This window comes from Peromyscus californicus, unplaced genomic scaffold (assembly GCF_007827085.1).
Source record: "Peromyscus californicus insignis strain IS unplaced genomic scaffold, ASM782708v3 Scaffold_9__1_contigs__length_137607984, whole genome shotgun sequence".
Lineage (NCBI taxonomy): Eukaryota > Metazoa > Chordata > Mammalia > Rodentia > Cricetidae > Peromyscus > Peromyscus californicus.
Window position 1 is genome coordinate 80,094,841 of NW_026294617.1, and position 13,355 is coordinate 80,108,195.

General features: G+C 48.2%; 1 protein-coding gene across 1 annotated transcript in view; it reads left to right on the forward strand.

The window, feature by feature from the left end:
• Casq2 (calsequestrin 2) overlaps nucleotides 1-13,355 on the forward strand; it is a 66,170-nt gene that overhangs the window by 42,491 nt on the left and 10,324 nt on the right. Inside the window, exons 6-8 of the mRNA XM_052731506.1 lie at nucleotides 791-921; nucleotides 2,842-2,887; nucleotides 8,681-8,735. Coding sequence (XP_052587466.1) covers nucleotides 791-921; nucleotides 2,842-2,887; nucleotides 8,681-8,735 — 232 coding nt within the window. The remainder of the gene's footprint in view (nucleotides 1-790; nucleotides 922-2,841; nucleotides 2,888-8,680; nucleotides 8,736-13,355) is intronic.

Consider the following 13,355-nt stretch of genomic DNA (forward strand, 5'->3'; position numbering starts at 1 on the left):
AGGCCCTGAGCTCAGCAGCTTTGCAGAAAAACACAGCAACCATTCTGCCCTGACAACACACTGGCGTGTGGCCCCCTTAACAAGAGAGAAAAATCTGTCAGGCTACGGGCGCTTTCTTCGAGCTTAGTTATAGGGTGAGCCACTCCTCCTGGCTCCCTAGGAACAATCCACACGTTAGCACTGGAAGTCCTTTGTCCCAGGAAGCCTTTCCTTCCTAGGCAAAGCAGGATTAGTTGTCTTAGAGGTGGACAGTTCTCAGGGCCCGACAAAACACCTAGCAGGCGTGGTACAGAGACAGAGCCCTAGTGTGCTTCAGCTTAACTAGCAATTCGAGTTTATGAGCAGATCAAGGACAGGTGAATGGATTGGCTTTTGATTCTGTGAACCTGTGTACTCTAATGGTTTCCACCAATTGCCCTTCCCATCCAAATTAGTTCAGTTAAAGTCACCCTGTGAACGTGTTCTCTTACCATCTGCTTGCTCCTCCAGCCCAGGCAAACACAGCCGAGGGAAGATAACCATGCACTTACATTCTCGACTTGTTATTCCAACTGCTCCTCGTCATGCTTATTCTCCAGATGAGTCTTTTTCTATTGAACCTGCTTTGATCACAGATCAAGTCCAGCCCAGACTAGAAGCGATAGAATCCCTGATACTCAGTGTTTAAGTAGAAATTGCCCATAAGCTCTCATGTTGGTACCAGAGAGCGCAAGCACCCCCTCTGGGGGAGGTAGCCCACGGCTACTCCAGGCTCGTGTTCAAATGAATGACTGATCTCTACCTGTTACAGGTGGCAAAGAAGTTGTCCTTGAAGATGAACGAAGTTGGCTTCTATGAGCCGTTTATGGACGAGCCCAGTGTCATCCCTAACAAACCGTACACAGAAGAGGAGCTTGTGGAGTTTGTGAAGAAGCATCAAAGGTACTTGAGATGACATGTAGGGGATGGGGAGGAGTCTGGGTAATGGACAAGAGCCTCTCCGTGTTGACAGTCCAGAGTCACCCAGAGCAACAACCTAGAATAAGACACCCAGTAGAACAGAACTGGCCAAGGTGGCGCTGTCAGTCATTGACCAGTAAGTATCAAGGATGTCACCACTTCTGAACGAGGCTCTACATTTGCAGTAGGGTTAGACCACCGCCTTCTAGTTGGTACCCCCACCCGACCCCCATCCACCCCAAGCCAGAGTAAGATATGAATGAAACTACACTTAGAATGACAACTTCCTGTATGGGGAGCAACATTCCTGGTGCTTTATGGGAAGAACGTCGGCTACTCTCCACCCTTATGGAATTGTTATTCTCCCAATGTCTCGGACAGCACGGTAAGACTGAGTAATTAAACAAAATAACCTGGGACAGTTCTACACATTCCACAGACAACTTCCGGGACAGGGATATTTGCTGGGACTCAGTATCTCCAGCAGGGATCCACAGAATTTTTCACTGCAGAACCACATAGTAAATAGTAAGACTGAGTAATTAAACAAAATAACCTGGGACAGTTCTACACATTCCACAGACAACTTCCGGGACAGGGATATTTGCTGGGACTCAGTATCTCCAGCAGGGATCCACAGAATTTTTCACTGCAGAACCACATAGTAAATATTTACACAGTTCTGGGGTCAAACGGCCTTTGTCACAGCTGTTCAGCTCTGGGCTTGGAGCACGTAAACAGCCCATGCTCATGTGTAAACAAATGGGTGTGACAGTGTCCCAGGCAGGGTCTAGTTACACAAGCAAGAGGCTTTGGCCTGGTCTGGCCCACCAGCTGGAGTCTTCTGCCTCTTCTCGGGAGGGAGGAGCCACCTGGGAACATGGGTCACGGTAGTGGACCCTCTGTTTCACCTTTTCCTCCCTCCCTGGCATGGACAAATGTAGATGTAACCAACCGTCTTATTAAATAAGAAACACAGAGCCGATTCAGAGAAGAAAGCCAAGAGGTCAGAACTAAGAGCCTTACCCTTCCTGCTTCAGCCAAGAGAGCTCTCCAAAAGGGATTTACTTCCTGTCTGTTCATCTTTATATAGTCTAGCTGTTCTGCCTTCTCATTGGTTGTAAACCCAAACACGTGACTGCCTCGTCACTGCCTGTATGTACAGCCCTCCAGGTCCTCTATGGTATTGAGATTAAAGGCGTGTGTCTCCAATGCTGGCTGTATCCTTGAACACACAGAGATCTACCTAGCTCTGTCTACCAAGTGCTGGGATTAAAGGCATACGCCACCGCCGCCACGCACTTGCTATGGCTCTAATAGCTCTGACCCCCAGGCAACTTTATTTATTAACATACAATTAAAATCACATTTCAGTACAAGTAAAATACCACCACAGACAAATGTGTTCAGTGAGCCTGATGCGCCATGACCCCTGCACCTAGACAGTCTGTCCCTGCAGAAAGACAATGCGAGGCAGGACCAACATGACGTTTACTGTTGTTAGTTTTGAGGGATGACCCTAATGATAAAAACTGGCATTCTGCACTGGAATAATTGTTGTCTGCCCCATTTCCTTGTTCAGGATTGCCCCTGGGCTCTCAGGAGTGGTCCCTATCTGTGAGGAGGGAACACTGGGAAGGTGCTGTCTCTGTTCTCTCTGACCCATCCCCTTGTACTTGGGGTGCCTTGGATCTAACAGGTCTGTGACTAGGCTGAGTGTTTTGGGCCTAGTGCTCTCCTGACTCAGCAAGTGGAAAAGTTCTGTTTCCTTGGGTCAGAGATGGATTCAGGGCTCCTCGGGTTCAAGCAGATGAATCAGTGTTTCATTTGCATAGAGCTGAGACTCAGTTTCTACTGTGGCAATCCCTATTCAAGGAAGCTCCTCTTTTTTTTTTTTTTCAGACCCACGCTACGTCGCTTGCGCCCAGAGGACATGTTTGAAACATGGGTAAGGAAATGGCAAAGCCAAGTCTTATTGACCAGGGTGGACATCTAGAGAGTAAAGTATTGGGAACATGGATGGCTTCATGCTCATATAAAGCACAGGTGTCCAGTATGGTCCTCTTGGGTACTATTCTCTAGGTGATATTGCTGAAATTCATTTTCCTTAGTGGTTGGCTCCCATTCATGTGCCACCAGCTGGGTCAGGCAGCCTAGTGGAAGAACCCCAGTCTACAAAGTCGTAGAAACCTGGATTCAAGTCCAGTATCTGCCATTGAGTATTCTTGTGTCTGTATCTTGTCATGTCGTCATGGGGACTTTTTGTGAGGACAAGTGAGATGGGGTGTTCAGGACATGGCAGGCGCTTGGTTAATAAGTATCTCTAAATAATAAATACCTTGGTTAACAAATATCTTGTCTCTAAAAATGCTACAGACAAAACTAAAGGCAACTAGAGACACCAGAAGATGAAGATGTCAGCTCCTCCCCTAGGTCTGTGTCATAGACTGTCAGGTGGCTAAACCAGATCGTTGACAGGCTTTGGAGGTGCATCCCACTCCCACCTCAACTCTACTCTGGGGTCTATGGACAAAAACCAAGCAGAGTCTGGGGGATGTCTTCTAGGCCATTGCTCGTATTTCACTCAGAACTGCCAGCTCTCTGACGTAGGACAAATACCATTTTAGCCCATTTTGCATAGAGAAAAACTATGATCATCCTAGGTTAATTATTCAAGGACACATAACTAATAAGCATTAGTTCTTGGGATGCAAGGCTATCTGGACCCATATCTCATGTTTTCTCCAGTATCTCTCCCTAAAGTGGCCATGTCCCCACAGGCTACCATTGTGGTGTTGGGCATTAACATGGAAACATTTGTTTACTTAAAGTTTAAACTCATAGTTGGGCATCATGGTTGAACAGGGAGTAACTTGACACTCCTAGCATTGGACTTGCTACAGTTTCTGAAGGCAAACATTCAGTGAACTAACCTTTAAAGGGCTTGTTACTGAACATAAAGGAATAGCAAATACCTGTAATATTGTCCAGACTTCTGACATTCCGACATGATGGCATCTAGAAAGGTCAGCTTCCAGAACCACATGATCAAATTAAAAAAGAAAATCAAAAGTAAAACAAACCAAAAAATCAGAACACCCCCCCAAATAAATCTCATAATATTTCAAGTAAGTTTCAGATTTATAAAATGATGTGAAAAATCTATTATCTCTTCACCCAGAGTCCTCAAATGTTGATATTTCACCACCTTAGTTTTTTTCTTTCTCTTCTCATATATATAAATATGTTCCTATGCAAATGCATATATGTGCATATATTTCTGTGCTAGTTGAGAATTCTGTAGCTGATATAAAAATCCCCAAATATTTCAAGTGTTTTTCTCTCATAGCCATAGTGATTAAAATCCAGAAATCACTGAAGGCAAGCCTGGTCTACAAAATGAGTTCCAGGACAGCCAGAACTGTTACACAGAGAAACCCTGTCTCGAAAAAAAAAAAAAATCCAGAAGTCAATATTCATCTAACTATATAGACCTTACTCAAATTGGCCAGGAGTCCCACTAATATCCTTTATTTCGAGAGAAAGCCTCTTTGACAGCGGCCCAGGATCTAATGCAGATCCTGACACTTGAACTTGGCTGTTCTATTTCTTCATTGCCCTTGACCCTACAACAGGTTCCCAGTCTTTCTTCAGAACATGAAATACCATTTTAAAGTGAGAGCACTTACTGCTTTTTCTCATCTCTGGTGTCTTCAGTCCTTCTGTTCTTTATCCCTGAGGCTCTGGGAAGGGAGAGAATGCAACTGCAGAAGTATTCCCACTCCAGGACTCTCCTCTCTGACACCATATCACACCCAAGACCGGGATCCCCACGGCTGTGTCCCCTCCCTGCCCCTGAGCCTAGGAGTTCCTGAAATCCTCCCCTCCCAGCACAGGCAGAGGTGGGAAGAATGTGTTTGCTTGGCCCTGCTGGGACCAACTCTCAGCTTTCTTTTTATTCAATAAGTTTAATCGAAATAGAGAAGGGAGCTAGAACGGTTCATTCCTTCCCAACACTGCAGTCTGGACTGGTCACATGATCTGGGCAACCCTCCTCCAAGTCCCTAAATAGGGAAAAAGGTACCACAGGTCATCTAGGGCCATCTTTGCATTTTTGAAAAGGAAAATCAGACACCAGTTGGTCAGAAGGGTCTTCTCCCCCGGCCCCTGTGCCCAAGCGAGGGGGCACTGCTCCAAAGAGCGGCATCTCCGTGGGTCACGTGTCCACAAGAAGTTATACTGTAGATAGTGCAGAAAGGGACCAGTTCACGGACTTAAAAGTCTTCACTTCCAGCCGCTCTTGCTGACGTTGCCAGACAGTTGCACAAGACAGGAAAGCGAGCTGGGCTAAAGCACAGTTTACCTTTAGCTCTCTCAGCTGTGCATGTTTTTAAGCCAGCAGCCCACACAAAGCCGTGCCATGCCTTGCCATGGAAGAAGACGGTGGCTAGTGATATTTGCTGTGTGGAAATCCGAGGGGAACCCACTGTTTCTAGTGTTCAGAGAACTTGGGGGTGAGGGAGCCTATCCAGACTTAGTGCTGGCTTGTCATTCTGCTGAGGCTCTCTCCCACTGTTTGGGGGGGTGGGGGGGTGAGGGATGGCTTAGCTAGTTAAGGCACTTGCAGCACAGGCCTGGGAACCTGCCTTCAACCCCCAGAACCCACATAAAACTGACTCCACAGAGTTGTTCTCTGACCTCCACATGCATGCTGTGACATGCTTCCTTTCCCACATCATGCTCACGCAACAATAATGATACTAACAATAATAATAATTCATAAATAAGCCAATAATAATAACAATAACAATAAGAGTAATTTCAACATCCACAACCCAAAGCCAGGACGTCCATTGTAAGGCAGGAACAGACAAAAAGCTGAGGAATCTCCAGGAGCGTGTTGACTAGTGGGGTCCACATCCCCTGCTTGTTGGGGTCCGGTGCACGGCCACTGTATTACAGGCCCCTTTTAGCCTCTTTAACCATGTTCCTAGTATGCAGCAGCAACGGGCTTCCTCATAAACATTGCTTTGCCATTTGCTGTCGGTACCGTGGTCTATATGCGCATCTCAGACTCAAATTCATGTTTTAGAAACCTGATGTTAAATGTGGGGCCTTTGGAGGGTGAGAAGTCAGCATGACGGAGCTGTCATAGTTGGGATTGCCCTTATGAAAGTAGCCCCAAGTTGGGCATGGTGAATCATGCATGTACTCCCAGAAGGAGCCTAATAAGTTTGAGGCCAGCCTGGGCTACATAGTGAGTTCAGGGTCAGCTGGGGCTATATAAGGAGTTGCTATCGAGGGTGGTTTGTCAGGGAGGGGCGGGAGGAAGGAAGAGAGGGATCTGTGATTGGTATGTAAAATGGAAAAAAATTTCTTAATAAAAAAAGTTGCTATCTAAAAAAAAAAAAAAAAAAAAAAGGACCAAAGACCAAAGAATAAGCAAGCCTTGTTCGACACTGAATTCCTTGCTGAGGGCACCTTGGACTTCCCACCCCTGGAACAGTGAGAAACAAGTCTCCCTGATTCCTGTTGTTGATCAGCTACCCAGTTTATGACCCTTTGTCATGCCAGACAGGGGGAACTAACACAGAGGGTCTTTGGGCTAGACAGAACCAGTCAGTCCCACCGAGGTCACTGCTATCTGTGGCTTTAGATAAGTCGTTGTGATTTTTTTGTTTTGATTTTTGTTTTTCTTTTTTTGAGACAGGGTTTCTCTGTGTAGCTTTGGTGCCTGTCCTGGAACTCACTCTGTAGCCCAGGCTGGCCTCGAACTCACAAAGATCCGCCTGGCTCTGCCTCCCAAGTGCTGGGATTAAAGGCGTGCGCCACCACCGCCCGGCTGTCCTTGTGATTCTTTAAGAACTGAATAGGAATATGATGTGCGTTTGACTCACGGGTTTGCACGTGGATTCCTCTCCACCAGTTTATTGAGGAAGATTCCCAGCATCCAGCACAGTCTGCCCACATCTCCACAGGTGTTCGATACAGGCTCATGCTCCCGAATGCCTGAGACGCTTGGAAAGAGCCCCTCTGTCCCTCTGACAGTGCTCACCCAGGGCCCATCTCAGTTCAAGGCAGTGACAGCCCTACTTGGAGCAGCCTGTCAGAAAATGAATATGGATTCTTAATTCTAAAACCAATTTCCAAGTGCACTCTAGAAGGGGAGGCAGAAATGAAGCCTGCTTCACGGAGTTATGGGTGCTCAATTCCAGCTGATGGCAGGCGACAGAGACATGGGGCCGCCTAATGAGACCTGACCGGGGTAGTCTGTCTGGCAATAATAGCAAATGTACAACAGTGAACTTCAGACTCTCCTCCTGGTCACTGTCGGGTTTTCCTAATAACCTGGTGCACACACATATATATCTGTAACATTCAATTCCCCGGAGAATCTGACCAACGCAGAGCCCACTCTCTTGTTTTTAATAATAATATTTTCTATTTAATCTATCTTTGAATTTTTGGAGGTTTTGTTCATCCCAAACTCAAAGGGGAAAAATTAGCATTTAGATAGGATTGCAGCAGCATTAAAAGCAATCGAAATGGAAACGGGGGTGGGGGCTTGGGTCCCCCACCCCCGTAGGATGACTCTGATTGGACACAAGGGTTCCCAGGGAGTCTCTCTTGTCTGTCAGCTGTCATCAGCATGCACCGGGCTTTATTTCTCCGCCTCATAGCATGGAGTCTCCAGAAGGTCTCATTTCTTCAACAAGAGGCTGCTCCACACCCTCACTCTTCCTTCTCCAGTAAATTATCAACACAACGGCGGTACAGGCAGGTGGACTTCCTGTCCCAGATGGGCAACTATGAAATGCTCTTTGCTTTCTGGCAAGTTCCCTGGTTTACTTTCCCTGCTCTGGCACCCCCTCCTTAGTGACATCATAAAACCTCCACAGTACCAAATTCCGAACTCTCCTTGGAGCCTCTCACACTCATAGAAACGCTCCTGTTGGGGGCTGGGAAGGTGGCTCAGGGGTTAAGAGCATTTGCTGTTCTTGCAGACGACCTGAGTTTGGTTCCCAGCACCTTCATCAGGCCACTTACAGTCACCTGTGCCTCTAATTTCAGGGGCTCTAACACCCTCTTCCGGCCTCCTTGGACACCATGCACTCCTGTGGTGGCGTTCCTGAATTGCTCCACGGGCTCTGTTTCTCCAACCAGAGACACTGGTTGAATCTTCCTTTCTTGTGTGAGCACCAGAGACCTAGTTGAGCTGAGGGTTCTTTCCTGCTCTAGGCAGGGGATCGGGATCTGCCAGCCATGCTCCGGACTCCCTGTCATCTGTTCCATCCCTGATGATATCTCCTGGTGGGGAACTTCAAAACTGTCACATTCGCAGAACTGTCTTGAAACTGTTAAATTCGCTAGAGCTGTTTCCAGAGTTTTGTTGCCTTGGAGCCTCTGATAAGCCAGACTTACACTCTCAACGGTTTCCCCTTTGCTGCTGCTCTCGGGACGCACCAGACCACAGGAGTGAGAACTATATATTGCTATCTCTTGTGTCTGTTGTCCTGTCTTAGAAACCATTGGTCCGAGTCCCTTATCAAAGTTCCATGTGCGCTGCCAGCCACCCATCAGCATCTGCTTCCTTTACGTGTGCCTGTCCTCCTCCTCTGGGCCTCAGTGTCCGTATCCATCCCCTGTCCCCCTCTCCATGCCGACCTCCATCTTGTTGTCCGTGACACTCATCTGAATTTCTCTCCTCTTGAGATGAACCTGTGATTCTTTGCTCTTTCAGGAAGACGACTTGAACGGGATCCACATCGTGGCCTTTGCAGAGAAGAGTGACCCAGGTAGGACACCCCTTCCCCACCCCCATTCCTCCCCTCACCCGTCTGCTTAGCCATTGGCAGGAACTGGCTTCTCACCTTCCTGAGCCCTCACAGTTCCAGTTCAATTGCAGGAAATCGACCCCCTCTAGTGGTCACCTGGTAGGTGTGAGTGTGTCTTCAGTGGTACACTCAGCCATGGGAACAGTAGAACTTCCAAGAAAGCCACGGAGCTGGGCATGTAATCCCAGTGTTGGGGAGGACATAGGAGCATCAGTAGTTCAAGGCCAGCTTGGGTAACTTGTGACCATTGTGCTCAGCTACTCAAACTGGGAATGAGCACACAGGAAAATACTAAAACATCCTAGTCTTACGGGGGTGTGTGTGTGTGTGTGTGTGTGTGTGTGTGTGTGTGTGTGTGTGTGTGTGTGTGTTTATGATCAAACCTGTATAAATCAATCTGACCTTAACATAATAATAAACTTATTCCTCTGATAAACATGTTCCTCTGTAAAACACCATCTGTGCATAGGAACGCTCTAGAGATATCTGCTGAAAAGTGAGGACAGAGCAGAGCATGCAGCCTATTTTTAGAGAGCAAATGACTCTCTGCCAGTGAAGGGTAACTTAGCTATTCTTGCACTGTGGACAACTCCCCCGGGTTTCCATCTTATCAACACCGATGGAGAGAAAAGGGACAGAAGAATAAATGTTGCAAGAGGCAAAATGCCAGTTCCCCAAGGCAGTGATCCACAAGACAGAGCCTCCTGAGGGAAGGTGAAAGTGCAGATGAGGGGAGTGGGGGGAGGCCTGGAGCAATCCAGAATACAGCCAGGGAAGTCAAGGCACATCATTTGGGATGCCTGGCCACCAGGCTTTGGCCATGAGGAGTTGGGGCAGAGGTTCCTGAACTTGACAGGTGTGCAGCTATGAGAGCAAAGGTCATTTTGGGCTGGTTCAAACAAAACCTTCAGACCCTGTGATTTTTATGGGACTCTGCTCTGAGGCGAGTCATGGTGGACCATCAGGTTTGAGGACCACCGCTTCAGGAAATGTGGAGTTATATGATGGTCACCGGGATCCTCAGCCACTGCCGGAGGGCAGGGTCTAGAGAAGCACTCCAGTGGAGATTAGGACTGGCAAGTGCTGGCCTACCATGCAGGAAGCCCTGGGCTCCATCCCCAGCACTGCAAAAACTGAGTGTGGTGGTGCAGGCCTGCAATGTCAGTCGAAGTAGGAGGATCAGAAATTCAAGGTCATCCTCAGCTATACATCAAATCCAAGACTAGCCCGGACTGAATCAAACCCTGTCTCAAATCACTCAAACAAACAACCAAACAACCTCAAACCCCAAACCAGTCAGTCAACCAACGTCAACAAGAGAGATCTTAGCTTGAGACTAAGAAATAGGGACTCTGAGTTCAGCCCAATCCAAGAGACCACAGGGGCACTGGGAGAAAAGGACCTAGGTGCCTCATCCATCAATGTGAGCCTGATTCCTTACAGTGGCTGGACAGGGCAGACGCCCAGTAAATGTGTGTGGAACAAGTAGTTAGACCTTTGTAATCATGTGATTCCTAAAGTCAAGACAACCCACACTATAACAGTCAGTCTTTATAGCTAACATTGGAGTGGGGATTTTTATACTCACAAGGCTGTGCAGATACCAGCACCATCTCACTCCAAGCCTTTACCAACAATACCCATGGATGGCCACTCCCACTACTGACCCTCTCCATGGATGACAACCACCAATTGCTTACTATTTGTCTATCTGTTCTGGATATTTTATATAATGTCTAGCCTTTTGTATCTGGCATCTTTTAGTATAATGCTACACATACACACATATATACTAACTATGTAGTAGCTATCTGTCTTGACTATGTTTTTAAAGATTGAGTAATATTCTATTGCATCAAAACCAAATTGCCTGAGAGCTAGTCTTTTAAATATCCATTGCTGGGCTGGATTCCCATCATAGACTTGCAGAGCTGAAATCCTCCTCAAGTATTCCTGGGATCTAGACTTGCTTTTTTTTTTTAATGTGGTGTCAGCTGCCTTTTACAGACCCTGGCTACCCTCAGCCCCCAGGTTTACAGGCTATAATCAGACAGAATCGGATCCTTGGTGTTGTGTGATCAGAGCTGCTGCTGGCAGCCGCCTGCTGGCAAGACTCCAGGGGGCTTCCTTCCCGCCCCACTGCCCGCTTCCAGGGTTGCAGGGAGGCCTGTCTGGCTGTCTGGAACAATAGAACAAAGAGGTCTCCCTGAACTGCAGAAACCTGTTTGACAGAGATTGCTGCTGTAATGAATCAAGCTTCTGAAACAACTTCCACCTCCTCCCTGTGCAAATACCCCTGGGCCCTGAAGCTCAGTCTTTTCTCCAGCTCCCAAGCTGGGGCTTGTCCCTGCGGAGCCCAGTAATGCTGGGAGGGGAGGTCAGGAACATGGTCTTTCAGTGACCTGGGGTGCCTTCACACTCAGGGCTCTTACTGAACGAGGTTCTGATGAAAGTCCCTCACCTTGACTTTGTGGTCAGTCAACACGTACCTGCTAGGCAGTGATGTGCAACCTGGGCCCCCACCTTCACCATCCCCCCGCCCCCCGAGGCTGGGTTGCGGTCCTGGAGGGTGCATTCCTGCAGACAGTTACTCAGATTCCTTTGGCCTTACTAATAGGTCATCTGAAAGTTGACTGCCTGAGCAGACTGCACCCACTTTCTGAAAGAGGAAGGTGGTGGTTCCCGGATAGCAGCCGCTTCTTAGAGCTCTTCTGCGTTGAGCTGTGAGGAGACAGCCACATTAATCTTGAGACCATTCTGATCTGTGTGTGCTGATTACTATTTATTGTTCTGGTGTTGGATGAGGAAAGTGAGTCTTAGAGGCTAACTGGATGGCACTGACCAGGGTCTCGAAGTCAAGGTCGGCATTGCTGCCAGCGCACATGCCATCCAAATGCATCAGGAGTGTAAGGAAGGTGGCGATGATGACCGTTACTGTCACGACAATCCAACAAGGAAGGTTTAATTTTTATTCTCATTTCACAATTGAGGATGCCAAGGCTGGGGGGCAGGGGGATGAAGTGAGGGCTGTCTGGCTTCCCAGCCCACACCCTTAACCACAAGGCAGGCAGGCTTCTACACCTCTCAGATAGCATCTGACAGCCAGGTGATCATCCGGAGTGCCTCCCTCCTTCTGTGCGGCCCTTTGCCACCCCTCTGCCTCCAACATTTGGACCACAAGAGATCAGTGGCAGACGGTTCAGTGGTGTGCACAAAATCACAGGGCTAGAGGTATGGCAGAAACGTGAGTTTATCTTTGCTGAGGGCTCCTCGTGGGTGTGCTCTTCTCTATGATAGCACTTCTCAACAGTGACCCAGCTGGTGGTAGGCTGCAAGCTTGTGCAGTGGTGCTGTATGGTGGTGGGGAAGGGGCCAGGGCTAAGAGCGTGCCAAGGAAGTGAGACCTAAGCTGAGCCACTTGTCCACCTGAGTGTCCCTTGAATAACAAGTCCTCCTCCTATGGCCCACTGACGTTCGTTCCTGATACAGACTGTGAACCTAGTAGCAGCACTGGTCTATTCAGTGACCTGGCCCCCAAGAACTCTCCTTACAGCCAGAGTTTGCGTTCCCCGTCGGTGGAAGGCTGAGAACAGGAGGGTCTCTCTGGCAGAAATCTATGTCCACGCTTGCGTCCTAGAGCATGACCTGTGGGATTCACTTGCTGCGAGCTTCCGAGCCCAGCTGGGAAGGACAGTAGGACATCCCCACGCCCTCCCTACATGGCAGCTGCTTGTTGCATGGCACCCTCCTCTGCCTACGCCTTCTCTTTGGCTGCCATGCTCAAGAGCAGAGCTGCGCGACAGGTTTGAAAATGGAAGATCCCTCCTTGCTGCTCCCAGATGTGTCTGCGCTGGACTGATGTCTTCTTTACAGTGTTTGATGAGAGGTTTGCTGAGGGGCGTTTCTACCTGAGTGCGCGCTGGATGGAAACCCTCTCAGGGTATTGGGGATATTCACACTAACAAGCTAGAAACACAAGCATGGCTGCTGTCTGCAAGCCCTGAACAGATTTGGCAGCAGGCCCTGGAAGGGTGCTTCAAGCCCTGCTGCCCCTGAGTTTTTCCTGCCCTGGGGTTCTTGCAAAAATGAATTAGAGACCAATCATCTCAAATAGGAGCACTAAGTGCTTCTTGGAGCTTTATAATTTGCATTTGATATCTCAACCTCACTATTTGATTGTTGCTGGGTGCTGAATGTTACTTATATGTCCAGCAAATACCAACTCTGTAGATAGGGACAGTTAGTCCACATTCTCCAGTATATAGAGGAGGGAGCGTAAGTACAGTGAAGTTAATTCCAGCTCTCATGACTAGTAAGAGGTAGAACTGGGACTAAACCCAGCAGTCCATCCCTCTCACTATGTCCACGTGTCTCTGAACTGGGAAAACGCATCATTTGAATTTTTTCCCACCAATTCTGGGATCTAAAGAGCAGGAGGAAGCAGAGCGGAGAAGGAATGCTGGCTAAGGAACAGCAGGGCCTGCTTCAAAGCCACGGGGCCCCATGACCCTGTCTTTTATTCTGAGTGGCTGTCTCGGGGCAGTAGATATCCTTTGAAAAGGGGAGCTCCCAGCCTTGTGG